At 38.4% G+C, this 12,108-nt stretch overlaps 2 protein-coding genes across 2 annotated transcripts; both read left to right on the plus strand.

The window, feature by feature from the left end:
* Positions 1-1,782: 1,782 nt before the first annotated feature.
* Positions 1,783-4,039, plus strand: LOC117386224 (lamin-B1-like). The gene is made up of 7 exons (XM_055228848.1): positions 1,783-1,894; positions 1,979-2,064; positions 2,663-2,728; positions 2,863-2,973; positions 3,473-3,574; positions 3,782-3,904; positions 3,986-4,039. Exons 1-7 carry the CDS (start codon positions 1,816-1,818, stop codon positions 4,031-4,033), a joined length of 615 nt encoding a protein of 204 aa, XP_055084823.1. The 5' UTR covers positions 1,783-1,815; the 3' UTR covers positions 4,034-4,039.
* A 777-nt stretch (positions 4,040-4,816) lies between these two features.
* On the plus strand, positions 4,817-11,851 carry LOC117386685 (butyrophilin subfamily 3 member A2-like). The gene is made up of 11 exons (XM_055229237.1): positions 4,817-4,912; positions 5,320-5,400; positions 6,281-6,616; positions 7,747-8,022; positions 8,215-8,337; positions 8,422-8,468; positions 8,602-8,694; positions 9,246-9,356; positions 9,856-9,957; positions 11,577-11,699; positions 11,781-11,851. The coding sequence occupies exons 2-11, from the start codon at positions 5,331-5,333 to the stop codon at positions 11,826-11,828; spliced, it is 1,329 nt and encodes a 442-aa protein (XP_055085212.1). The 5' UTR covers positions 4,817-4,912; positions 5,320-5,330; the 3' UTR covers positions 11,829-11,851.
* Positions 11,852-12,108: the final 257 nt, after the last annotated feature.

Here is a 12,108-nt window from a genome sequence, read left to right on the forward strand (position 1 = left end):
TTAGAAGAAAAAATAAGTTTTTCAATCAACAATATACCTCAAAAAGTGTTTCTATAACATTAAACATATCCATCTCCATAGAAATCATCTTTAGTCACAATTTTGTCAGCTACTTGTCTAATGTCTAATGTAGTTGACTTAATCCAAGAGTTTTCAGGTAATCTGAAAATAGATTTTTAATTCAAAGACCCAACTTGTTTAACAGTGTCCCAGCTCTGGCCTGAAGAGAGAAAAGGTGATCCTGAACAAAGACCAGGTCACACCTTCATGAACTGTTTTTCTTGTCACACCAGTTTATAAAATAAGATACATTATATAAAATAATAATTCCTTTGCATGTGACAGGTTAGGGCTCGATTTACCAGTCAATCTACATTCCTACCCTCACCTTTGGTCATGAGCTTTGGGTAATGCCAGAAAGGTCAAGATCACAGATACAAGCGATCAAAGGCAATGGAGTGGTTTCACAGCATGAACCTTTCATTGAATACAGAAAAAACGGTCACAATGTACTTCTCCAACAAACAAAATCACAGTGTTCTTACAAATATTTATGTGGATGGTTACATGCTCAAAAACATAGCGGAAGTCAAGTATTTGGGCGTCATCTTGGACTCCAGACTAACCTTTAAGAAGCATGTTAAGAAGGTCTGAAAGGTTTTGAAATACAATGTCACAAACTTCCGTTATATTAGGAACTCATTGTCATTGGAAGCTGCAAAATCTTACTTCAATGCAGTGATAATCTCTCACATCCTGGACTGCATGTCGTCCTGGTCTCAAGCCAAAGCGACCTATACTCCAATAAGATCTTTGCACAATCAGGCACTCAAAATTCTTGATAAAAAGTCCCGGCGATACCACCACTGCAATATATTAGACAAATACAAAGTTTTAAGCTTTGACAATTTGATCAGATACTCTGATATCTGCCTGGTGCATAAAATCCTTCATGATGCTGCCCCACCCCCCCTGAAAACTTTTGTACAGCCACGTGCTCAACTTCTTAACAGAGCACGAAGGTCTGTCTCAAGGGATGACTGCAATGTTCCCAAAAGAAAGTCTGCTTTTTCCCAATCAGCCTTTTCCTACAAAGCCATTAAAGAATGGAATGGGCTTCCAGACAACTTAAAGAACATGGCAGATTTTCACAGCTTCTCACGGGTCGTCAAAGATTGGCTCTTAGTGCACCAGTCTTGTGCTCACTAACAATACCAGACGGGTATCCAGACTATCAGATTATGACTGTTATTACACTGCCGTATCCACACCAGTTGGATATATAGCTACCGGGTGCCTCCCATGTGGGTACATCCAGTAGCTATTGCATTGTTTTTCTGATGCACTGTAAACATCCTGAGGCACTTTACTTACCTCTTGCACTTTAAATACTGACCCCTTGCACTTTAAGTAACTGCTGCAATTTTACTTCTATTTTACTATTTTATTGTTGCTATATTACTTTTTTTTTTTTTGCCAGATTTTGCTCCTTGGACCATCCGTGCACCGCAGCCTTCGATCCAGCTCACCTTGTCCTGGGCCAGAACATCCACTGCCGACCCAGCCCTCCACCACCTGCTCCGCTAACCACCGTCCACATGTTTTTTGTAAATAAATTCTGTTGAACTGTTTTCTGAGTCTGCATCCTTGGTCCCTCCGGTCGTTATGACAATTTTAATAGAATTGATCAAACAGTTTTAAACCACTGCTCTAGAATAAACATTGTCATAGTTTGTATAATAAAATTATATATTTTTTTGTATTATTTCAGATGATGTTTTTACGCTGAAGATTTTTCCCCTTGTCATTGGTTTAATGATTGGACTGCTTGTTTTAGCTGGAGTTGCCATTATTGTGTCGATTCTCTTTTGCATAACTAAACAGAAATATTCCCGTAAGTTCATATTATTTTGTTGTGGTGGACAACATGTCAGTTGTTCTACAAACATTTCATGAAATAATAATATTTATTTTACAGAGCAGGAATCCAAGTTTCAAGAGGCGTCCTGTGCTGACAAGGCTGGAAAGACGTCTTTTCAGGCAATCACTCCTAGTGTCAACAAAGTCAACAAAGAACAAAAACCACCTCATAGACTGTATATACAGATGAAACCAGTAGTTTACATATATAAAAAGACACATATGTTTTTTGTTTTTTTTTCCCACTGTCTGACATGAAATCAGATGAAACTTTTTACCTGTTTTAGGTCAGTTAGGATTACCAAAATTATTTTATTTGCTAAATGTCAGAATAATGAGAGAAGGTTGTTGTTGTCTGTGTTCATATCTTGATTTACAGACACAATAGTGAAATCAAACCCCCAGGATCATGTAGAGGGTTAATACGAACAGTTTAAGAACAAAATCACGAGGTTCACTGCCCCACAGCAGCAGATACAGAGAGACGGGCACCAAATTTCAATAAAAAGTGAATTGGAACCAGAGTCAATGGAGTCAGAAGAGTGTCTATGCTCAATTCCTATTTGGAACGTGGCAGCTAGCAGGTTAGATATGTCCATTTATATATACAGTCTATGAACTACCTGTATTTGTTTTAAATCATGAAATCTGACAGGAATCAAACACATTTTTAACAAAACACATCATGTGATAATGTTTACGTGAGGCTCATGTCCTGACTTATGTTTTTGTCTTTAAAAAGGAGGATTCACAGACGAAACTCAGTACACCCCAAGAAGAGCGTCACCTCTTTCACCTTTCAGAAAAGGTGAGCGTCTTCATTTGTTTTGCTGAATTTGTCTTCAGATTCACTTTCATTTTATTGTATTTTACTGCAATTTAACGTCACATTTAAGATCCACACGTTAAGATGAACAAAAATATCTTTTCTTTTGTTCTCAGGTCAAAAATGCAAAGAGGGAGAGGGAGATCTCAGAGAGAAGATCTCCTTTAATCATAAACCATTTGGACCATTATGGCAGAAGTTTCAGTCTGAAAAGAGTAGATTCATGCGTTAGTATTTAAATAACATTTATTGATTCAATACAGAGGTGTGGACTTGAGTCAGACTTGAGTCACTATTTTGATACTTGACTTTATAAAAATGTGTGAGACTTGTTTGAGCCCTTTGACTTAAGTGTTGAGAAAACACTATTCTCTGCACAGCTCAGAGTCAGATGTTCTGTCAGAGCTTCATTCACACAGGATCAAACTGAAGCATGTCCTTCCCTCTATTTGTGACCAGGACAAAACTATTTGTACATAAACTGCTTTGTAAGCAGACCAGATCTTCATAAAGTTTTGGAGAAGTGTGAATTCTGGATCCCAGGGAAATAAATATCAAAAATGTGAGCCATTCTGTCATTTGATATAAAACATGAAACTCAAAGCAAAGGACTTGGGACTTGGGACTTTGTGCTGTGGAATTGAGACCCTGAAATCAACTGTTCCCACCTCGACTACAACAATCCTCTACATTTAAAACAATAATCTCTCTGTTGCTACATTTCAGCACATTAAAGGCTGGAGCGTCCATATTGAGGTGGGCAATGACGAAGCTCTCATATTCAAATTTGAGACTGTTTTTGTACTGAAGAATAACGACATTGTGACTGTAAGTTTTTCAGCTTTTACATTTAACATGGAAAGAAAATGTTATTTTAACACTGAGATTCGTGCCACATACACTGTCTGACTTTTTTCTTACCAAGCCCACTGAGATTTTTAATATGTTTCAAGAGTTCTTTTATATGATTGTATTAATATGTTAGAAATGAAAGTATAACAGTATTTCTTAAACTATTTCCAAATCCTTGTTCAGATTTGGGCTGAAGGCTGTTGTCCACCTGATGCAGATAAACGTTATAATCAGGAGTGGAAGAACCAGGCCCCATGGAACACTGGGGAAATAGCCTTTGTTTCTCTCTACAACAAATCCAATGAGGTAAGTTGACTGTTCACTTTGTACTCACCTCAAGAAAATTGTCACTGAAGTAATAAAACAGTTTTATGTTTTGTTTTTTAGTTGACGGACAGAATATGTGAATGGATGTGCTTTGATCCACCAATATAAACCAGCTGATTATAATTTACTTGAATAAAATGTATATTCTTACATTCTGTTCATTTTTACATTTTTGAATGAATTCACTGACGTTCAGAAAAACAGGGGCAGAGTGTTCACCCAGAAATACAAAAGTTGAGAGTTTGCAGTCCAGATGACGATGATTCTGTCGTTTCCTCGTCACAAACACCTGGAGTTGTGTTTTGTTTCATTCACACATGTTCAACACACAAACGGGACACAAACATTCAACACCTCCACTTGCTCCTTAACCGACAGTACGCAAACATAGTGCACATTTACATTTATATTTTTATTTTACTGCTGTGCCACAATTGGCTCAGGTTGAAAGCAGGGCAGTTGAATAGTTGGGTTTTGTTTTTTTTGTTTTTTTGTTTTTTTGATAATCACAGTGACGATAATCAATTTGTAAATCAAGAATCACACAGAAATGGTGTATAAAATTAATCATTACACTTTTTAACATGGAATAATACATCAATTCTGATATTTCCAAAGGACAAGCAGAATATGAATAATCAGTAACTTCTTCATTCATTAATAAAACGGAGAGAATGAAACACAAACTTTCTGCTTGTATCCAAAGCCAAACGCTGTCACAGTGTCTGAAAAGATCATTAGTTGGCTGATTTATAATATTACTCAAGTAAAAGGAAACACGCCATGAAAACAGCTGAAGTGAAATCGATGTCAAGTAAAGATCAGTAGGCTAAGCTCTGACACAGGTTTATTTTTATCCTGTTGCTCAAATGTCAGACTGAATCCCACACAGCCCGAGTGGAGTGAACGAGAAAGTGAAAGTATATTCATTATAACTGTGGCTGCTGCAGTAACTTCTGCCTTCATGAAGGATAAAAGTCTGTAAAGGTAAGAGCTTTGCCAAACTACAAAACATCTGCCAGAAATGTATGGAAACAGGGAAATATACAAAAAAAAAGTATTTATTTGTTTGTTTCAGCATCAAGAAACATGCTCTCCTAGAACTTTTAGCATTTATTTATTATTTATTATGGGTATCTGTAGTAAATTGGCAGAAAGTGAAACCTTTGAGAACATCTCTACATAAAACTGACCCTCGCTGTGGAACGAAACTGATGTCATGTATTGTGTGACTCAATGTAAGATGCTGTTTTCTGAATAAAAAGTAGATAAATAATCTTGTGAACTCCAGCTCGTGCATAACTATTTCCACTCTAAGAGGATCCCACAGGAGTATCTAACTGAAGGAGCACCCTGTCGGAGTCAGCAGTATTAATGTGCGTCTTCTTTTACAGATTTGGTAAAGATGAAACTCTCACTTGGAATTCTCAGTGTTCTGGTCCTCTGGGGTCTTCAGCAAATACAGGACTGTAGAGGTACCAGAAAAAGTACAAATATATACTTTATAAATCATTTCCAAAAACATGTGAGTCTGCCCTGTCATGGTGATACTTCTTATGACACACTGCGCTTTTCTACACTGTTTTTCTAGTTGTTAAGTGGTTGTTTATTTGATTTTGTTCCTGATTTACACTTTGAGTAACCCATAGATACAGTTGGCAGTGCGTCACAGGAGGGGGCGTGGTCTGGTGTGGGGGAAACTCTCAGGTCAAGTCAATGTGAAACACAAATGTTTCTTGCTTTCCTGATTTTGTGGATATTTATGTGTATCTGAAGTGCAGTTAACAGATGTGACAGACAACGGAAGAAAAGTAAACAGATTATTCAGTTAAAGTTCAAATACAGCTGGTGTCGTTAGCACAGTGGTAGCATAATGTAGCTACAGTTAGTATTTTTAGATTAAAGATCAAGATTGTGATGTAACACGACATAGAATTCAAAAGTATTCTGACTCTATAGAGTGATAGATGTGTTTACCCAGCAGTTTATTGGATTATCATTCCAAGCTTTCATTTACTTTTTAAATTTGTTTGGCTAGTAAATCTCTATGACAGTTTTGCACAAACGTGGTGGATCTCCATAGTAACAGGCAATTTTAAAAATGTTCCTTCCCTAACTTTATATACAAATTTAAGCTGTTGAGTCACTTTGTTCTTCTCTGTGTCTTTGTGTCTGTATTTGACACAGTATATATCATAAAGTCAGTGTCTGCTCTTTGTTGGACACTGGGGAATAGAGCAGCTCTTCTTCATTAAAATGAATGGACTGTTTCGTCGCTCAGAGGTGTTTGAACCTTGGTCAGTGGGCGTTCCCTCCTGAGCCGACTGTATCTCTGCTCTCTCCTCTGTTTTCCAGGACAGGCTCTGATTGGCTCTTCTCTGCCAATAATGGCTATAGTTGGTGATGATGTCATTCTGCCGTGTTTTCTCCAACCTCCCAGAAACGCTGCAGCTTTAACTTTTGAGTGGACCCGACCAGACCTGCAGCCCAGATTTGTATTTGTTTGGCGACAGAATGAGATAAGAGACATAAAAAATCCACAATTTGTCAACAGGGCGTTTCTGTTCCAAGACGAGTTGAAACATGGGAACATTTCACTGAAACTGACAAATGTGAAACCAAAGGACAGTGGCGTCTACAGGTGCTTCATCCCTGCACTGGAAAAGGAAACCTCCATCAAACTAACTGTTGGTAAGTTTTTACAGACCAAAAACTCATCAACTATAAGGCCCTCATTTATGAAGCTAAATCTGTGCGTCTGTCTGGTGTATGACCAAAACAAGGAGCTCGAGGATTTAACAAAATTTGGGTGTCAGCTGCAGTCAACAGCAGTAAAGAAATGGGTGAACACTCACCATAGAGTGTTTGCTCAGGTCCGGATGGATTGGGCAGAGGTGGCTCCATCCTCCATGTGCTCATTTCACATGGAGGATGGAGCCAGGTGAACCATAGCATCCAGACAGGAGCACGGATCTGGTCTGGTTTGCTAGACCTGTCCTTAGTGCACTTTCTCAAAGGAAAGTGCTGCTCAGGTTGAGGCACTTAACACCACTCCCTGCTCCAGCTCATCTGAGCCCGGACTGAACCAGAGCTGCTCTCCTCTGGGTCTAGGTTTGGATCAAGTCCGACTGCATTTCTGACGAACGTAGGCTGGGAATATGTTTGAATTTTTTAAATACATTTTTAAGTTCAACCAATTGACATAAAATATGTATTATTAAGAATATATGCCGAAGTAGTTAAATTAACTATATGTACCCTGCAGTCTTACAGTTTATAAAAAAGGTCAGAGAGATTCTATTTAGGTTTACACTTAAATGATGAGACTAGAGGAGTGTGCGAAAGGACCAAACTAACACCTGACCACATCTGCAAGCTCCTGGACATCTGTCTTAATAAAACTTACTGTAATTTTAGAGGAAACCTCTACAGGCAGATTCACGGCTGTGCCATGGGCTCTCCTCTGTCATCCATATTAAGAAACTTATACTTGAAAGGGTTTTAAAAACCAGGCTTTGGCTCATTCTCAGGTACAACCCCCAGTCATTGGCTCTGCTCTGTGGATGACACATTTCTGAAGTTCAAAAAACACAGCTTCACAGAGCATAAAATGCTATGGACCCACACGTCAAATTCACACGTGAGGATGTCAAGGAAACTCCTTGGCCTTTCTAGATTGTGCTGCAATCGTAGGAGACGACAGCAAACTCCAGATACAAGTCTAGAAGTCCACAAAAAACTGGACATTGTATATGGGCTCTCAACAGAGCGAAAAGAGCCCTAAAGCAGGACTGAACTGATACATTTTCATGTGGTTCCAGGCTCCTCGTCCCCAGTGGTGGTGTCTGTAGCAGAGGTGGATGTGTGGGGTCCACGTGTGGTGCTGCACTGTGCCTCTGGGGGCTGGTCTCCGGAGCCTGAGCTGTGGTGGCTGGACTCTGAGGGGAGGCTGCTGTCTGTGGAGCGCTCTGTGTCTGTGTCTGATGGAGTCTATGAGGTCAGCAGCAGAGTGACTGTGAAGCAGAGCGGCACCTTCAACTGCACCGTCACCCAGAGCTCCACCAACCTCTCAGAGTGGAGCAGTGTGCAAGTGGAAGGTCAGACTCTACACACTATCAGAGGTGTTCAATCGTGTGTCAAAGTTCAAGCAGGAAAGCACCAAAAATAGCATTAGACACATTGGTGCAACGTTTTAAATAGAGTTGATCAAACAGTTTTAAACCACTGCTCTAGATTAAACATTGTCATAGTTTGAACAACAAAATTATATATATTTTTTATTATTTCAGATGATGTTTTTAGACTGAAGATTTTTCCTCTTGTCCTTGGTTTAATGATTGGTTTGGCTGTTTTTGCTGGAGTTGCTGTTATTTCGTGGATTCTCTTTTGCATAACTAAACAAAAATATTCCCGTAAGTTCATATTATTTTGTTGTGGTGGACAACATGTCAGTTGCTCTACAAACATTTTATGAAGTAATAATATTTATTTTACAGAGCAGGAATCCAAGTGTGCAGACAAGGCTGGAGAGACGTCTTTTCAGGCAATCGCTTTATCATTACTAGTGTCAACAAAGTCGACAAAGAACAAGAACTACATGTATTTGTTTTAAATAATGAATAAGAATCAACAAAACATTTTTAACAAAACACATCATCTGATAATGTTTACGTGAGGCTCATGTCCTGACTTATGTTTTTGTCTTTAAAAAGGAGGATTTACAGACGCAGCTCAGCAGACTCCAACAAGAGTTTAATCTTTCAGAAAAGGTGAGGGTCTCATTTGTTTTAATGACTCTGTCTTAAGATTCACTTTCAATTTATTGTATTTTAATCCTCCTCACCACCTTCAAAGCTCTCCATAACCTGGCCCCACCTTACATCTCTGACCTCCTCCACATCTCCATTCCCTCTCGCTCCCTCCGCTCCTCTTCCTCTCTCCAGCTCTCTGTCCCCTCTGTCTCATCTCCATGGGGGGCAGAGCCTTCAGCTGCTCTGCTCCCCAGCTCTGGAACTCTCTCCCTCCTGACCTCCACAACATTGACTCTCTTCCACTTTTCAAATCCAGACTCAAAACCCACCTGTTCACACAATCCTACACCACATAATCAGTCACTCTCACCATCATCCAGTTTTCTATCTCTGTTTTATCTGTAAATATGTGTTTTTAACTTTGTCTTGTACAGTGTCCTTGAGTGTCCTGAAAGGCGCTTTCAAATCAAATGTATTATTATTATTATTATTATTATTATTATACTTCAATTACTGTCAGTCACAACACCCAGATGAACAACAGATACTTTTTTTTCTTTCATTTTCAGGTAAAAAATGTGAAGCGTAAGAGGGAGATTTCAGAGACAAGATCTCCTTTAATCATAGACCATCTGGACCATTGTGGCAGAAGTTTCAGTGTGAAAAAAGTAAAGCCATGGGTTAGTATTTAAATAACATTTATTGATTCAGTACATAAGTGTGGACTTGCAAGGCAGGACTTGGACTTGAGTCACTATTTTGACCAAAAATTGGCTAAACGTGAGTTGGAGTCTTTTGACTTAAGTGTTGAGAAAACACTATTCTCTGCACAGCTCAGAGTCAGATGTTCTGTCAGAGCTTCATTCACACAGGATCAAACTGAAGCATGTCCTTCCCTCTATTTGTGACCAGGACAAAACTATTTGTACATAAACTGCTTTGTAAGCAGACCAGATCTTTATAAAGTTTTGGAGAAGTGTGAATTCTGGATCCCAGGGAAATAAATATCAAAAATATGAGCCATTCTGTCATTTGATATAAAACATGAAACTCAAAGCAAAGGACTTGGGACTTGGGACTTTGTGCTGTGGAATTGAGACCCTGAAATCAACTGTTCCCACCTCGACTACAACAATCCTCTACATTTAAAATAATAATCTCTCTGTTGCTACATTTCAGGACTTTAAAGACTGGAGCGTCCATATTGAGGTGGGCAATGACAAAGCTCTCATATTTAAATTGGAATCTTTTTTAACAATAAAGATGGACAGAATTGTGACTGTAAGTTTTTCACCTTTTACATTTAACATGGTTATTTTAACACTGAGATTTGTACAATATACATTGTTTGACTTTTTTTTTTAGCCAAGTCCACTTAGATTTTTAATGTATTTCAAGAGTTTTTACAGTTGATATCACAAGTTTATATATATACTATATTTAAAAAACAAAAAAATAAAACATAAGCTCGTTTTTTTCAAAAAAATATTTTAATTGAATAAATGCCAGAATAATGAGAGAAGGATTTTTTTTTTGACAATTTTTCATTAATTTCTTCAAAGTCAGAAGTTTACATACAGTGTCTCAGAGACACATCCGTAGATGTATTTGAAGACACACCTGAAACACTCTGCTTCTTTGTGTAACACCATGAGAAAGTCAAAAGAAATCAGACAAGATATCAGGAAAAGAAGTGTGGACCTGCACAAGTCTGGTTCATCCTTGGTGTAATTTCCAGATGCCTGAAGGTGCCACATTCATCTGTTCACACAACTATACACAAGTATAAACACTGTGGGAATGTCCAGCATCACACCGCTCAGGACGGAGACATGTCCCAGAGATGAACGTGCTTTGGTCTGAAATGTGTATATCAACCCAAAAGCAGAAGATGCTGCTGAAGCTGGTAAGAGTGTGTCATTATCCACAGTGAAACGAGTTCTGTACCAACATGGACTGAAAGGCCACTCAAAAAGAAGCATAAAAAAGCCAGATTACAGTTTACAAATGCACACAGTGATGACCCTGTATTTTTGGAGACATGTCCTGTGGTCCAAACTAAAATTGAACTGTTTGGCCATAATGAGCATTGTTACGTTTGGAGGGAAAAGGGTGAAGCCTGCAAGCCTGAGAACACCATCCCAACTGTGAAATACAGGGCTGCATCATGTCGTGGGGTTGTTCTGCTCCAGGAGGGACTGGTGCACTTCACAAAATAGATGCATCATGAGGAAAGAACATTATGTGGAAATATTGAAGCGACAGCTCAAGACATCAGCCAGGAAGATACAACTTGGGCACAAATGGGACTTTTAAATAAACAATGACCTGAAGCACACTGCCAAACTGGTTACAAAGTGGTTTAAGGATAACAAAGTCAGTGTTTTCAAGTGGCCATCACAAAGCCCTGACTTCAGTCCTATTGAAAATGTATGTGAAGGTCTGAAAAGGCATGTGCGAACAAGTGCCCACAAACTTGACTCAGTTACACCAGTTTTATCAGGAGGAATGGGACAAAATTCCTGCCATATATTGTGAGGAGAGATATCCACAATGTTTGACCCAAATCATACAGTTTAAAGGCAGTGGAACCAAATATTAATGAAATGTATGTAAACCTCTGACTTTGAAGAAAGTAATGAAAAACTCTCTAAAAAAAATCCTTTTCTCATTATTCTGGCATTTAGCAAGCAGAAATAATTTGATAATCCTCACTGAACTAAAACAGGAAACACTTAGTTGGATTTCTTGTCAGACAGTAAGAAAAAAAGCAAATGTGTTGTTTTTTTAATATATATAGTGTATGTAAACTTATGGTTCCAACTGTATGTATTGATAATATTATGTCCTAAATAGACATATAAAAGTACTTCTTAAAGTATTTCCAAATCCCTGTTCAGATTTGGGCTGAAGGCTGTTGTCCACCAGATGCAGATAAACGTTATAATCAGGAGTGGAAGGACCAGGCCCCATGGAACACTGGGGAAATAGCCTTTGTTTCTCTCTATAACGAATATAATGAGGTAAGTTAACTGTTTACTTTCCACTCACCTTAAGAAAATTCTCACTGAAGTAATGAAACAGTTTTATGTTTTGTTTTTTAGTTGATGGACAGAATATGTGAATGGATGTACTTTGATCCACCAATATAAACCAGCTGATTATAATTGACCTGAATAAATAATAAAATGTATATTCTTACATTTTGTTCATTTTTACATTTTTGATTGAATTCACTGACGTTCAGAAAAACAGGGGCAGAGTGTTCACCCAGAAATACAAAAGTTGAGAGTTTGCAGTCCAGATGACGATGATTCTGTCGTGTCCCTGGTCAAGAGGCTTCACCCACTTTACCGGACAGAGTTACATATTCCTCCTTAAGCCACATTCACATGTTTTGCCAGAGCAGGGTCTTGTGTAATTTACAGGAAT

Source organism: Periophthalmus magnuspinnatus, chromosome 18 (genome assembly GCF_009829125.3).
Source record: "Periophthalmus magnuspinnatus isolate fPerMag1 chromosome 18, fPerMag1.2.pri, whole genome shotgun sequence".
NCBI lineage: Eukaryota > Metazoa > Chordata > Actinopteri > Gobiiformes > Gobiidae > Periophthalmus > Periophthalmus magnuspinnatus.

What these genes read in the sequence shown, in the direction of transcription:
- LOC117386224 (XM_055228848.1), top strand. Translation starts at nt 1,816, where the DNA reads ATGATTGGACTGCTTGTTTTAGCTGGAGTTGCCATTATTGTGTCGATT. An exon ending in TGAAAAGAGTAGATTCATGC is followed by an intron (nt 2,974 to 3,472) that starts GTTAGTATTTAA and finishes GCTACATTTCAG; the next exon opens with CACATTAAAGGCTGGAGCGT. An exon ending in AGAATAACGACATTGTGACT is followed by an intron (nt 3,575 to 3,781) that starts GTAAGTTTTTCA and finishes ATCCTTGTTCAG; the next exon opens with ATTTGGGCTGAAGGCTGTTG.
- LOC117386685 (XM_055229237.1), top strand. Translation starts at nt 5,331, where the DNA reads ATGAAACTCTCACTTGGAATTCTCAGTGTTCTGGTCCTCTGGGGTCTT. An exon ending in GAGCAGTGTGCAAGTGGAAG is followed by an intron (nt 8,023 to 8,214) that starts GTCAGACTCTAC and finishes TTATTATTTCAG; the next exon opens with ATGATGTTTTTAGACTGAAG. An exon ending in AGTTTAATCTTTCAGAAAAG is followed by an intron (nt 8,695 to 9,245) that starts GTGAGGGTCTCA and finishes TTTCATTTTCAG; the next exon opens with GTAAAAAATGTGAAGCGTAA.